This window comes from Myodes glareolus, chromosome 23, assembly GCF_982192425.1.
Source record: "Myodes glareolus chromosome 23, mMyoGla1.1, whole genome shotgun sequence".
Classification (NCBI taxonomy): Eukaryota; Metazoa; Chordata; class Mammalia; order Rodentia; family Cricetidae; genus Myodes; species Myodes glareolus.
The window spans coordinates 28,137,742-28,153,266 of record NC_142048.1 but is presented as its reverse complement, the minus strand read 5'-3'; the positions used below and the strand labels follow the sequence as shown (position 1 = coordinate 28,153,266).

General features: G+C 42.5%; 1 protein-coding gene across 1 annotated transcript in view; it reads right to left on the bottom strand.

Moving 5' to 3' along the window:
• Positions 1–15,525, bottom strand: part of Snx25 (sorting nexin 25) — a 116,075-nt gene continuing 100,550 nt past the window's right edge. Inside the window, 9 exon segments of the mRNA XM_085680272.2 lie at positions 1–599; positions 1,196–1,296; positions 1,872–1,904; positions 1,907–2,052; positions 5,338–5,404; positions 8,301–8,418; positions 11,326–11,490; positions 12,513–12,626; positions 15,261–15,401. Coding sequence (XP_085536398.2) covers positions 519–599; positions 1,196–1,296; positions 1,872–1,904; positions 1,907–2,052; positions 5,338–5,404; positions 8,301–8,418; positions 11,326–11,490; positions 12,513–12,626; positions 15,261–15,401 — 966 coding nt within the window. The 3' untranslated portion in view covers positions 1–518.

The window sequence follows — 15,525 nt, the reverse complement described above, 5'->3', positions numbered from 1 at the left end:
TGTGATTCATTTTTAAATTTTATTGCTTCAAATGCTTCAAACTATGGGAAATCTTTGGTAAAAATAAAGACAGTAAAATTTTCACAAACACTTTACACCAAGCATTGCACAACAGTATTCTTCAGTACACGAGAAACAGGAATGTTCAGAGTTCTCAGCGAGGAGATTAACTGTACAATAATCAGAGTTTGTCATTTAACAACAAAACTGGTCTCATAAATATTTAAAATATTTCCTATGTTCTTATCACATATTAACATTTGTATTTCAATCAGCAAATTGAGCTTTAGAGTATTTATATCATTTCAGAAAAAAACCTGTAAGCCTCAGTTTGCTTCTCTACGGCCTACCGCAGCCTCAGTCCGTCTCCCTCCGACTCCGCTTCTTTCACATAAAACTAGAGGGAGGCACGAAAATAAAAATCAGTGTGGTTCTTGTCGGGCCCTCTGTGGAAAAGAGGAAAATGTTTCATGTCTATTATTACACAGACATTTCTCTGGTGGTTGGTTTGTACGATCTCAGACTTGACCGGCTTTGAATTGATCCATGTGAGTTCTCAGCTCGGGACACAGCTCAGCCAGCAGCAGCTCCATCAGGACCTGTCCCGCAGAGGAGAAGCAGAGAAGGGGCTGGGTGAGGGTTTACTCACATCTGTGCCCAGAGAAACGTCTACCTATAGCTCTAAGATTATTCTCAGTAAACGAGAGGCTCTCAAAAGAGTTCAAACAGAAACTCCATTTATTTCAATGGTCTATTCGACACATCCAACTGTCGGTGACACTTAATATTGTTTTTCCTTTGGTTTAGCTTTTTGTGGTGGGGGAGAGGTGTCATGTAGCCCACACTGGCCTCTACCTCCCGAGAACTTGGATTACAGGCATGTCCGACCACACCTGCCTGATAGTTTCCAATCAGGAAAGGTTTCCTTTGCCAAAATAACAAAAAGTCTAAGTCATGCAGAGACACCGAATCAGAAGTCACGGAGAACTCAGCGTGTGAAAATAGGACTGCTATGTTCCCTTTATGCTTCTTCATCAAATAGGGGGAGGCAAAAATGAAGCAGAAAAAAAAAACAGGCTCTGAGCTATTATAAGTCATAAAAGAATTGAGAATATGATGGATTAAGAGTTATCGTGATTTGCTAACAGAAACATAAAACCCAAACACGAAAGTCCTCCGGGGGTCGCTTACTCACATACAGCAGGTGCTTATTGGCTCTTGTTTTCTGCAGCGCCTTGAATACTTTTATTATACCATGGCGGGCGTTTTGCTGTCCAACAAGGCTCTGAAGCGTATCTGAGAAAAGAAGGTTTTGTCCGTTTTAGTGTACTGCTGAGGGGTGAACTTAGGGCCTGGTGCATGTTGGGTATATTTGTTACTTTTCCTGTTGCCAATGATAAAATACTCTAGACAAAGCCACAGAGTCCAGCATGGAGAAGAATTTACAACATCTGGAGCCTGAGGAGGCTGCTCATGCTGTCTCCACAGTCAGGAATCAGAGAGCAGGGGGCAGATGCTGGTGCTCAGCTCACTTTCTCCTTCATATTCAGACCCGGTCCTCACCCCGGGGAGAGGACCACTTGTGCATAAGGCGGGTCTCCCACCTGGATTAACCTAAACCAGATAATCTCCCCAGGCGTGTCTCTCAGGGACTCTTTTTACCAATGGGCATTTATGAAAGCTACAATTTTAGCATTTTTACTTTTTAGTAATTAAAATAAATGTGCTTTAAGCACATTTCTAAAGTTTCATGGTAAACTTTAAGCATTAAATGTGTTCTTCAGGGTCTTCTCTGCAGAGGGTGGGAAGCGGCCTACAGGGAGGCACAGGGCCATCTACCCGTAAGTTCTTCTCTCTCGTCAAGGCCTCACCTGGAATGTTCTCAAGCAGCTTCTGCTGTGCTTTTGTTTTGTCTCCAGACTTTGTGCTTTGCTTCTGATTCTAGTTGGTGGCGCCAATACCCCATTGGGCCAAAAAGCATCCCGGAAGGTATTGATGTAGTAAACCAACATTTGCTCACTGAAAATCCAGTTCACTGTATCCCGGATTTGTCTTTTAAAAGAAAAAAATATTGCTTGAATGAAGTTTTGAAAAATGGTATACTCTATTCTCAGAAGGCATTCATCAATGGGTAGGTTAGGATCTAAAAGTTTGACGAATAAACTAATTACTTTTAAACCTTGGCTATGAACGCTATTGTTCACTTTGGCAGTACTGGATGAACAGCTCATTCCTGGGGTTCACATGTTCACATATTTTTCTGTTTTGTTTTCTTTCTTTATTGTTTGAGAATTTCATATACATACATAATATGGGTTTACATTTTCAAATGCACCCACTTTCCCAAATGTTTGCCTTCCCATCAGGATAGATAAGAACAGAAGACTGAGACGCATCCAAATCCACCCCCATACATTGACCATTTCTCCGGGAAGCTTATAAACCAGAAACACAAGCCCACATCCTTAGCTTGGTGAGAAGTGGTTTGGGAAGCACCCCTTGGGCACTGCAAATCCTGGGAGAGAACCATACTTTATACTGGCCCCTTTGAGTGATCATGGAAGAGAGTCCCGGGAAAATACCTTGATCCAGAGAAAGCACCTAGTGCCCACTGGCTAGGAGCAAAGAAAGACACAACAATACCAAGTCAACTCCAAAGGGTCACGGGGATGGCACCTGGGTTGGGATATTCAACCTGCACAGTTATTCAGAAAGGATTTTTACACAGCTCTCTCTACACAATCCTATTGGTACAACTTTAATCATTCCTTAACAATTCAAAAAAGAGCCCAGACTTAGCTGGAAGAGGAGGACAGGGAGAGGATCATCCTAGACTCCCAGGCCTAGAAGCCCCGAGATCAGTCCGTGAACTAACAGGAACAGTAATCAGAAAGCTCTGTAAGAACCTGAAGTCTCAGATTTTTAAGAGTAAGAAAGGGTTTCAGGACATCTCCAAATGGATGTTCCAAACCCAACACTTCATACACAACAATCGGTTAATGATGGAAATGATTAAACCCTGTGTCAAACTGCAATGTTAAAATAAAAATCAAACATGACCAAATACTGTGCAATTCAAATCTAAACAAAGAATTAATTTATCTAGTTATGAAAAAAGTCACTGCCAACCTGCTCCATTGCCTCCCTAAGAGAGTTCTCTGGGCCATCAACAACACACTTGGATTTCTGCGGTTTTGCTTTCGGTTAACTACTGGCGCTCCATGAACAAACTTCAACTTGTGACTGAATACTGGGCAATTCTTAGGAAAGAACAGCACCTCAGTATTTTCTATCAGCCGAAAGCTTTTGAAGCAAACCAAGTCTATGAGACCATGGTTGCTTCCGGACAAGATGCCGACAAACACTGCTGCTTAATGTTATGACGTGTCATCTGCAGAAGGAAAAATAGTGCGTACCAAGGGCTCCACAGTTCCCGGCCTGTCTGCAAACCCAGCGATGAACGGCTGGAAGTTCCCTCCAAGAGGCTCTCAGGTGCCAGGCAAACTGCCTGACTAGACATTGCGCACAAGCACAGCTGCCCACTGCATGAGCCGGCGCCAAAGTCACTAGAGGAACACACAAGTACACGACTCACTGGATCTGACCAGGAAACACATGAGCGAGCTCAAGCATGAGGGAAAAGAAGGCACCTGGGAATTTCTCTACAGCCTCTCAGTGCTAATGAAGTTTTCCCAAGACATAAACAATGCATTAAATGGGCTCTTTCTCTGCTTAGATGTTACCAACTTAACTATACAAGCCTTTGATGGACGACTTAAACTATGCTTTTTTTTTAATTCTAGAAATAAAACAGAAATATTTGTTGTGACCACCAAAAAAGCATATTCTATGTATAAATCAATACATTTCAGCATTATATTAATATGTATTAAAATACATTTATAGTATTTCCTATAAACCTGTATAAATTTACATAATAAAACTATCACATTCACATCTCACCAATGGTTAACAGTAAGTTATTCACTTGGAAAAACAATATTTTCATCTCAAAACTTATTTTACAATACCAAAAACAGTGATTTATTTTTAAAATTCTTAGACATCCACTCACATTTCTGTTCTGCAGAAAACCCTAATGCTAATCTCCTGGAGATCTGTATTTTGCGTGGTTATTTAAAAGAAGCTGACAATGGCAGTTGTAAATTCCAGGCACAGGGCTAATGTGAAACAGGAGTCAGAGCCTGGAAGCCAGGGTATTCTACTGTATGGACAGTATACTGGTGACCTCTCGGTTCTGTCTCCTCACAGTAAGATGAAGTTCAAGTGTTAGATCAGCTCTGGTAAAAACTGCCTGCACTGTGTGCCCTGACCTCTGCTGATGGCACGCTCTTGCAGCTTCTTAGCAAGTAACGCTGACTATGAGTTCCCACAGCAGACCCAGAGCCTTCACAAACAAAAGTCAAACGTGGAACACTTCTGTAAACAACTTGAAAGCGTCCCATAGAAGATTACATGTAAAAGTGCATTTCTGTAAATGGATACTGCAATGCAAGCTAGGATCTAAAAGGGGCTGTGGTGTTACTCTGCGACAGACACAGCCCTCCACCATGGATGTCCACATGTAAAGAAGAATTAACACTTTAACACTACTTCAACTCGAAAAGTCAGTATCTGCTTTGCATTTCTCTTCGAGTAAACACTTGCTATCTGGAGAGTATCTTACTTTCATTGTGGCCAAATCATAGCCTGAGCCCCATTGTGTGAGATGACAACAGAACACCCAAGGTTCTCCATGATCCAAATGGAACTTTTCCAGAACAGCCATCTGACCCTCACGGGCCAGCATGCTGGAGCTAGCACATTTTTTGTCATCTAATGACCATGCTGCAAGAGAAATTCAGAACTCTGCTTCCTCACACAGCCTCAGAATCATGTCAGAAACAAACACAAAAGAAGGAGACTTTCTTTTGAAAAAGAATTCAATTATTTTGAGTGAGGTAACCCAGACCCAGAAAGACAATTATCACATGTACTCATTCATAGGTGGTTTTTAAACATAAAGCAAAGGAAGCCAGCCTACAAACCACAATCCCAGAGAACCTAGACAACAGTGCGGACACTAAGAGAGACTACATAGATCTAATCTACATGGGAAGTATAAAGTAGAAAAAGACAAGATCTCCTGAGTAAATTGGGAGCATGGGGACCTTGAGTGAGGTCTGAAGGTGGGGAGAGATAGGGAGGGGAGCAGAGAAAAATGTAGAGCTCAATAAATATCAATAAAAAAGTATAAAAAAATAAAAAGAAAAAAAAGATTTCAACATTCAAAGGGTAGCAACACATGGATTCAAACATTAATTCTGTACAACTCACTTGTTGATGGTTCTTCCAAAAGTGACCTGAACGAGAGCAATTAATGTTCTTCGCACCCATCTAAACACTAAAATATAAACCAGAAGAAAATATTTACCACAGGATATTACGAGCATCACAATTTTACAACTGAAGAAAGCATACAGTCTTGTCATTTGATTCTGTCCAAATCTCAGCATCAACCACTGGCTCCACTTCTGGAGACCGGGTATGAGTTAGCAAAGGCCTGTTCACCTGGAGACCAGGTATGAGCTAGCAAATGCCTGCTCAGGAAACTCTTGAATAAGCTTTCATTTTTCAATAGGCAAATGGAGAGGTGAAATTTAGGAGGATCTCCCCCTTTTTTCTTTTATTCTGCCTACTAAAGAGCTGAAATAATACTTTACTTTCTATGCCCTGTGATGTGGGATGCCTTTCTGTATGCTGTGAATATTTTGTATCACCACTGGTTAATAAAGAAACTGATTTGGCCTACTGCAAGGCAGAATAGGCTAGGCAGGAAATCCAAGCAGAGACAGGGAGAAAGAAGGCAGAGTTGGGGAGATGCCAGTCACAGGAGAGGTAAGATGCCAGAGCATTACCAGTAAGCCACGGAGCACGTGGTGATATACAGATTATTAGAAATGGGTTCATTTAGATGTAGAGTTAGCCAGTAAGAAGCCTGAGCCTACGGCCAAACAATTATAATTAATATTAAGCCTCTGATTATTTCATACAAGGCTGCAGGGAGCACAGGTGGAAGAGAAATGGGTCCAGCAGGACCAGACAGAACAAAGAAAAGAATTCCAGCTATGTCTCTGGGCTGCTGATGTCATGCCTGGCCCCCACAGCAGACAGTACAGTTAATGTTGTAGACTTCTGCTTTTGGTTTTCTAACAGTTCTCAATAAGAAATGTCTTTATGCAAATGCTGACAGACATGGCCAGCTATGAGTGAAGCAATGGGTCTAACATCCCCCTCTGAGTTCTCGAGTCTGTTCAACACTGTACTTTTTATATCTTATGTGTGTGGGGCAAGAAGGGAAAACAGTGAAGACTACGGTCTGAATAATATGGGAATTCCTTTCCTGCAACCCTTTCCAGAGCAGCTGGGCATACATCAGGCTCCCACACTGGAAGAGATGAGATTGAAGAGAGCTTGTATTCCTCCATCCCTAAAGGTGTTTTCCGTGCACGAGGGGTTCTGCCCATCACAATTTTTATTATCACCTCAGAGACATTTCATAGGTGTAGAATATCAATGTAAACAAAAGAAGGAAAAAATGGTGATACTTTTATCTTCATAAATTTGAATACAAACTAATTTTCTGTATTTGTATTTTCATCTCTAGCCCTTGAAACATTTGACTACTAACACAGGAAGAAGTGAAAAATTCAGACCTGGCAACAATGGAGCCAAAGGTTCAGGCCATCTGCAACCAGTAGTAAAAGTTAAAAGGAGTAAATTTCCAAAGATGCTTTCCCAAGGGCGACCATACACGATTGGTCAATAGCAATAGCAATGATTAACAGAGCCGACAGGAGCAACAATTGACAACATCAAGGGTGTTCTTAACTAACTTCTGAATGATTCTCAAGGCCTAGTAAAAAAAACTATCTGCCTCCCCCTCCAATGAAAGTCAAGCCATGAATTCAGAGCCATGCCTTAGCAATGCCTGGCCCTTCAGTGCGGAAGTCTCTGGACTAGCAGCAAGTATGTGTTTATTTTAGGCTGGCCTTTAGGCTACAATGAACATTTCTGTTCGTGATGATAACTTTGCTTGGCCTTTCTAGGTCAGGAGAGAGGCAGTTCATGGCCAGCGGGTCTAATCACAGATGGAACTCTAGGAAGAATGCCTTACTAGGTCCTTCTGTATCCTGAACACAAACAGGAACAAGAACATTTGTCCCAGTTCTGTGCCATCGCTGGTGTCTCCTCTCTCGACTCCTTTTCCTGCTCTCCCTTGGTTCCCCAGCTCCCACCTGCCCAAAGGGCCCTCGCCTCCTTTTCAAGCCTTGTTTGTTTAAAGCACAGAGACAGCTGCAGCCGCCCGAGGAGTCTGCTGAGGGCAAAAGCCTCACATCTCAGTACCAAGGCCGTTCTATTTATTCCTCTCGGAAATGTCGCTGACAAAACCAAACACCCACTCGGCCGAGGATGCGCAGACTAAAAGGCCAGCATTTAGAACCTGCTAAGGCTGTGTCCAGCTCTGATACATTCACGGTGTGCTTTTGTCTCTGAGTTTCTGGAAAAGAACACACCAATGCAACCAGATAGAATGCTGCATGCTCACTGCTCCCACTTCTGTGGGAAGTGGGAAGACTCACAGATTTGTGGATAAGAGTCCATTAAAGTAAAGAAAGACTGAGTGGAATTCTATTGTTTTCTGAATATACTGAATCAAGTTAAAGATCAGCGACTATCTTAAAATAATATAAAATACGACGAGACTGCAAATTTTTCATCTGAAAGAGTTTAATATTTGGATGCTATTTTATCACAAGAATTTCTTAATACAACTAGTTTCCATTTCTAAAGTTTATTTTAGTTTTAACTTCAGTTATTGAAACTAATCTACACTGAACCTTCATATATTAAGCACATATATTAAATATTGTATTATACATACAATACCACCCTGGCATCAAAACTGTACCTTTAATAATAGGCTATGCAAATGATTTTTTTAAAATAACTTTTAGTGATGAGACAATGAAGCTACACTGAGTCACATGAAAAGACTTCAAAGCATTCTCTCTTTTTAAATTCAGAGGCGCACAATGCTGGGAACCCAAGTTTCAGGAAGACAGAAATTCTCTGTCCTAAGGGTGTGCCTTCAGCACCAAGCATGAATGAAGCAGAACCCTTGCATTGTCTTTAAAGTGACTGGCTCAGTAAAGTACTTGTCGGGTGAATGAACACAAGGAATCCATGCCAGGAAGAGAGGGATGGTAACCATATCTCTAACCATCAAAGAAACTTACTTCCTCGGAGTTCAAAAATCTCCCCGATCAGCATGAAGCACGGCTCAGCCAAGGCCTCCTTCTTCCCATCCACGTCGTCCCCGTAATCCGACAGGTCGCTGTCTTCTTCCATCTCCTCCTGGGGAACAGCAACACCGCAGGCAGCCGCCGGTCACCCACAGGTCACCCACAGGTCACCCAGGAACTCAGTACATGGCACAGAGCTGACTTCCTCTATCAAGTACAGACTCCTCTTCATTCTGGCCTTTTTCTGTTGCGTGACTTTTAAACTTTTAAATCCATCCATGTTCAAGCTGGAGGATAAACTGCTTCTACCCTCAGGGAATAGCCTGACTCTATCGCCAGAATCAAAGATTAAAATAAGCAAACTAGGCGGTGGGGGCGGGGAGAATCACTCTTTAAATAATTAGAATTAGTAATATAGTTTTTGAAAGAGGATGGGATTTTACTTTTCCATTTTGAAAGACTTTTAACTAAAATGGGTTTTAAAGTTCACTGCTCTTAAAAATATATGCATTTTAAGGTAATTGAGGTATTTTTAAAGTTCTGCTTTAAGCATTTACTGTATACTTTAGTCTCATTTCCTCATTTCCATGCCAGCATATGTCAGTTCGCACATTAGACGCTGGGCACCAAGCTAGTGCCCACAGTGGTTGGCAGAGACTGACATACACAGGAATGGCAGTTTTTGTAAGAGATGAGGTACTGCCCAAATCCTAGGCAGTGAAGACAGCTAAAAATGGTTATTTTAAATGTCCATAAAGAAACCAAAGGTAAAAGCAAAACCTCCAATATCAGGAATGATTACATCTTGTTGAGTCATTGGTCAAAGGGGTCCCATGGATCACCCATATACCACATGGTATTGTCAAGGTTATTGGTTACTCACCACAACCTGATGGTCGGCCCTATGGCTGAAAACAACCCTTACCTATGTCATTGACCACAGAGAAGCTGAGCTGCTTTCTAACTAGAAGCTTCACCACTACTCTGCATGAGACCAGACAAGAAAGGTAGTTATCAATACCACTCAGCTACAAACCCTGAGGTCTACAACAGGAGCCTGACTGAATGACATATCGGTACAGTAGTGGCGTAAGTGTTATGGGAGTAACCAACCTTTTTCTTTTTCTTTTGGTTAATTGGACTTAAGGCCCACTACATGAAATGGAACCCATATCTGACACTGTTAAATAGGCCAAAATAACTGAGAGTACACAGACGATGGGGCTATGGGGAAAATCTACTAATATTACTTAGCTAAACGAACATAGCAATAAAATGACTACTAATGAGAGATCTGTGCATTACTCTACCCTCATCAGAGAAGTTCCTTCTTGCAGTGATGGTAATTAACCCAGAGATCCAAAACTGGACAATGTGCAGAGAGTAAGACACACTGGAACACTCAGTCCTAAATGAGATGACTTCATCAAATCTCTCTCCTTAAGGCTCAGGGAGCTGGGATTTTTGTTGGCTTATTGTTGCTTTGGAAAGGGGGGGAACATGATGTTGGGTGGGTAGGGAGGTAGGAAAGGATCTGGAAGGAGTTGGGGAGGGAGAAAAATATGATAGAAATGTATGAAGAGGTTTTAGTAAGATTTAAAAAAGAAAAAAAGAAAGTTGAGCTTGTGGAACCAGCTACCAGACTAATGACAGGTCTTTGGGTGTTATCAGGTGAGCAGTCAGACAGCCCCTTGGAAACAAGGGGTTCTCCAAAGCTTCCTGGCTTCACACTGGTCCCAGAACATGAAATGCTTCCAAGAGGGTGAGAAGGTGAGCACTGAGAAGCGGCCACAACATTCACTGTTAGAGAGCAATTTCACAGTCACCAAGTCACTGTGTATCCTAAGACGGGGTAATGGAGGAAAGTTAGCCAGGTCTAAAAAGACATGGAGAAGGGAGGTGGTAGAGGAGCTTCAGAGGCAGGGGGTTCACTCAGAGATTGAAGAGAGATGTGGGCATTTCTTTCCCAACTCAGAGTGCAATAAATAAAGCACCACACTTTTGTTCATAGTCTCCCTGTGCCACCTCAATAAACCATCCTGACAAAGAGTCCGTGCCATCTAGCAATAGACTAAGAAGCAGCCAAGTTTGAGGCTAGTCTCTTCTAATTTGCTAGAGAGCCCCAACAGGTGGTCCAAACATATCTTTTTGTTGTTGTTGTTGCATTATGATTTAATCTAATTGCACACACACACACAAAATCGGAAACCACAACTCCTCCAGATTTCTAAGAGACAGGGTATGCATGCCTCCATATTCAACTGTGCATTGTTACCCTTAGCCATATGGTAGATTTTACATCATGATCCATTTGGAATCCCATGCAAGACCTCAAGTTATCAAATGAAATCAATTTTTAAACTTTGTTGAATGTTTTCATGCTGAAGATAAAAGCTACTTTTCATGGGCAACTTAAAGAGTTACAATACCACACTGGTGCTACTTTACAATATTAGTGACATGATCTTGAATTGGCTTCAACTCCTAAAATCCAAACATATCTTAACCTTGAGGTTCAGACTATGAGACTGAACATGTTTGCTGTCTCTCCGGTGACTGCTTTATCATACACACTGCTGCCAGGTTCTTCCAGATTCAATATGCTCCATGGTTCTTCACATCCAAGAGTGAAGCTTCGGCCCCCTAACCTGCCATGACCCCGTTGCCTCATCTTCCATCTGCACATTACAGACACCTGCCAATCTAGTGTGATAAGCTGCCCACTATCCCAGACACACCTGAGACCTCAGAGCCACACCAACTTCCTCCCTTGATGCTTCGCTCTGGTCACCATCCTGAGGCACCCGTGTAGACAGCACTTCCTGTCTACAGTCCGCTTACCCACCTAGTTATTTATCCTCCTGTTTCTATTTTGTAATTCTTCCAAGTGATTAACTGCCAAATGTGAAAGTGACCATTGAAAAACCTTTGTCTTTCAAGAAACAGCTCTTCCTTCAAACAACATTCAAGAACTATCTCCTAGAATCCACTACAGTGGGACCACCTCTGACCGGCTCACCTCCTGATGGGAGAAGAAGTCTCGAGGAAGTTTCTCCAGAAAGGAAGATAAGGAAAAGGAGTTCTTTTTCCCCTGCACGTCAATGACCTTGAGGTAGTCAGGAGAAGGGCTCAAGAAGGCATAAAGTGCTTCGCTCTGACACAGTCTGTCATCCGAGAGCAGGTTCTGTGGAAGGGGAGAACTAATTACTGCTACATAGAAAACTATCTGGGCTGCTGCGAGCTACAGCCAGGCAAGGCGGGCAGAACCAACTATGTTATGGACCCACTTTCACCATAATTCTACACAATAATTCTTATCTCAGAAGTACACTACGTAAGAATACTTTCAGAGGTCTTAACTGCAAAAGGCACAGTGCCGAAAACCTTAGCCAGTGGACACAGTATGCAAATGGCGCTCGGTGCTGCTTGAAGTCATAACATTTTTATTTTGCATACCACTCAAGACCTCCGGGGTTACTACTTTTCAAAGACAAATTTACTCATCTGCGTTTAACCTATATAAATTTGTATATTACACATGTCTACCACAAAGGACCCTTTAATGGCTGTGTTCAGATATGGTGCCCTTGCCCAGCAGGGGATGTGTCCCTTCTTTCAAAAGAGTGACTGTTTATACAATTATGTAACTCTTTACACTGGTCCTTAGCGCTGAAGCCCTGGAGTTATGTCCACACTTATCTGGCCTGGAGAAAGAACAGAACATAAACCACAGGGTTTTGGTTGTTTTATTTCATTTTATGGGTTTTTGTTTTTGTTTTGAGACAAAGTCTCACTATGTAGCCCTGGCTGGCCTGGAACTCACTATATAGACCAGACAGTACTTGAACTCACAGAAACCCACCTGCCTCCACCTCCCACGCGCTGGGATTAAATGTGTTCACCAACACACCTTGCCATAAATCAAGTTTATGTGTGAGCTAATGTGGTTACAGTACAGATCAGCAACACGACAACAAAAATGTTTTGTACCTAGTGTCGTAAGAGAACAGGTTTAAAGGAAACAAGTCAAAGGAAGCCATTGACCCCGAAGGATACAGCGAGTGGGGAAGGTGTAGAGATGGGGGACACCTGTGTGGTGCTGGCAATACAAACTGGGGGTGGCCAGAGGAAACAAGCAGCAAACTAGCGAGCTCCTGGGGCAAAGACAGTCTCACCCTTAGCACCCAAAGTCCACCACTTGCTTACCTGTAAAAACTTATTTAATTGATTCTTTGACTTTTCCAGAAACTTGTGATCTATGGATTTGAAAGGCAGCTTACTGAGAGAAGGCAACTGGACTTTTTTTAAAGAAGGGACACACTGTAGGTGGAAAAGATTAAATGTTACTCTTTTGAAATTACATTTTCATCTTAAGAAAGTTTATAATTATAGTTAGAACAAATCAAATAGCCCCCTCTTACATCTATTCCTCTGCCCTTCTCCCCACCTTTGGAGACAGACTCTCACAGCATAGTCTGGGTTGACCTGGAACTTGTGATTTTCCTTTCTCAGTCTGCCTAATGCTGGGATCACTGGCATGCACCACCACACCCAGCTAAAATGCACACACTGTAATCAGGCTGGAGACCCTGGAGGGACAGGAAGCCCAGAACACAAGCTTTGCTACTGGAAGATGTGTTTCTAACTTTTTAGGGGGCGGGGATAAAAAGGAAGCAAAACATAGATTGTAGCTCTAGTAACTGTTTTTCAAAAGAAACCACAGACTAAAATATTTGTAATAATAACAACAACAGGCCTCCTTTATGTAGGTGGAGTGCTCGATACATGATGTGTATTATTTCATCCGTGTAGCAGCGCTCTGAAGTTTTAGAGACGCGAACAGGCAGTGAGATTGGAAATATGCTTTTACTGCTTACATATGTCACACGAGAGGATTCTCACGACAGGGCACCCGCGTAGCAAGGGAAAAGGGAAAAAGGTGTCCAACCATCGGTCCAGATGGGGAACGACAGTCACAAAACCACACATGGATTTTATACAGTTTCATTCAAATAACATAATGCTTTGGTATAATTACCATTTTAAGAACATTTATTTTGCAAATACATTTTCGTCAAAATTTATTTTCCTCTTTTGTTTTTGCTAACAAATTAAGCTGACACTTAGCTTTACTTTTACGTGGCTTGTCCCACAGAAAGCAGCGCGTGTCTCCACAGTGCTAGCTTCACCCAGTAACTACGGGAAGGAGTCATTCTTACACTGGGATAAATGTTTTGCTTTCCACAGTCATAGAGAAACTGCAGTCAAAGTGAGAAATGCCGCGGCATTTATGACGCCCAGTTTGGCTGCCATTTTTAAAAAGCACTTGACAAGTTGTTATTCAGTAAGCCCTCAATTAAGAGGGTTAGAAATCTGATTCCTAATGGCACTGTGCTATACTCATAGAGTGGAGCCTAGCTTAATCATCATGAGGCTTCATCCAGCCTGATGGGAGCAGATGCAGGACCCACAGCCAAACATAAGGCAGAGCTCGGGGAATCCTGCAGAAGAGAACGAGGAAGAACTGGAGGAGTCAAAGGGGTCTAGACCCCACAATAAAAACGGCCCACAGAATCAACTAACCAGGGGTCGTAGAGGCTCACGGAAACTCAACTCACACTCAGGGAGTCTGTATGAGTCTGAGCTCTACATAGGTTATGATTGCGTAGCTCGGTGTTCCTGTAGGACTCCTAACAGTGGGTGTGGGGACTGTCTCTGACTCTTTCGTCTATTTTGGGGATCCTTTTCCTCCTACTGGGTTGCCTTGTCCAGCCTTAATAGATGGGATGTGCCTAGCTTTATCACAACTTGCTCTGCCATGTTTGGTTGATATCCCTGGGAGGTCTGCTCTTTTCTGAAGGAAAGAGAGGAGGAGTGGATCTGGGGGAGACGGGATGTGGAGGAGTGGGGTTGGGAGAAGAGGGAGAGGAAACCACATCTGAGATGCAATATAGGAGAGAAGAATAAAAAATAAAATAAACAATTCTTACACCTAAAGAAAAAGTATTCGACATGACCCAGGAGACAAAACTAAAGGAAACGTGTCTTTCATGGGCGAAAGAGTAAGAAGGGCTTTCCCAGTGTTCACTCTCAACAAGAGAAAAACGGCCTGGAATTCAAAGTGAAATGACTGCAGAGGTTTTCGTTGCTGTGATAAAAGGAACTTGTCTTCAGTAGAAAGAGAAATCACCTCAGAGGAAAAGCGGGAAGAACAAACTGGTTCTGACCACTCTGCACACACGCTGAATCAAGTAAGCAATGCAGTCAGTTCCCTCGACTAGCAAATCCAGGAACTCACTAGCCTGCTATGCTATTCTACAAGCATGATACACACTTATAATACCTGCATCTACATATATATCATATATATATCATATATATCATGTAAGTCAACGTGAAGCAGCGCTCATTACTACTGACAACAGAATCACAGAAGTGTTTCCTACAGACCACACATCCTTCTGCTTGCTCCATAGCATCAACTCCCTTCATCCTCACAGACAGGAGGTGTAGATCTGAGGAGCCGGCTGCGCTCTCTGGCTCTGGATGTTTTCATCCACTCCACTCTGCAGACTCCTAGAGTATATGCAATGAAATCCTACACGCTCTGCCTTCCTAGTGCCTTAACACGCCACTGATTTCAGGACCCATTGAAAGGTTACAGATCACAGCTTCAATCTGTGCCTTAGATCTCTGGTCTCTGACATTTTGGGGGCTCAACAGCAATTTATAATGAAAATCAGACAACCATCTGCCCTGAAGGATCTGGAGTAGACTAGATTGTTTGATCTATGAGTAATTTCCAAATGTCAAGCTGAAAACACTATGGCCCGGCAACGACAAGCAGAAAGAGCAGTCCCTTCTCCTCTATGAATGGTGTGAACTCTTGAAGGTCTTCATGCTCAGAAATTCTACACCCTGTGACCACGAGTCCATGTTCATGAGTAGTCGTACCTCACTAAGTTTCCGATGTAAATTCTGAAACTCACTGAGCCTTCTTGGGACAGTCCAGTTCTTAGTTTCAACCCCTCCAACTTCTTGTAGATTTACCCTGACAAAGTAACAAGGCATTTGCTCGCCATTCTCTTCTGTCACCTTGAAGAAACAAACAAACAAATAACCCAGACAACTAAATCATAATAAATAGACAATATAAAAGCATTTTAGTGACCTTTCCCCCCACCCCCAACACACACAACTACCCTCTTTCTGGTGCACC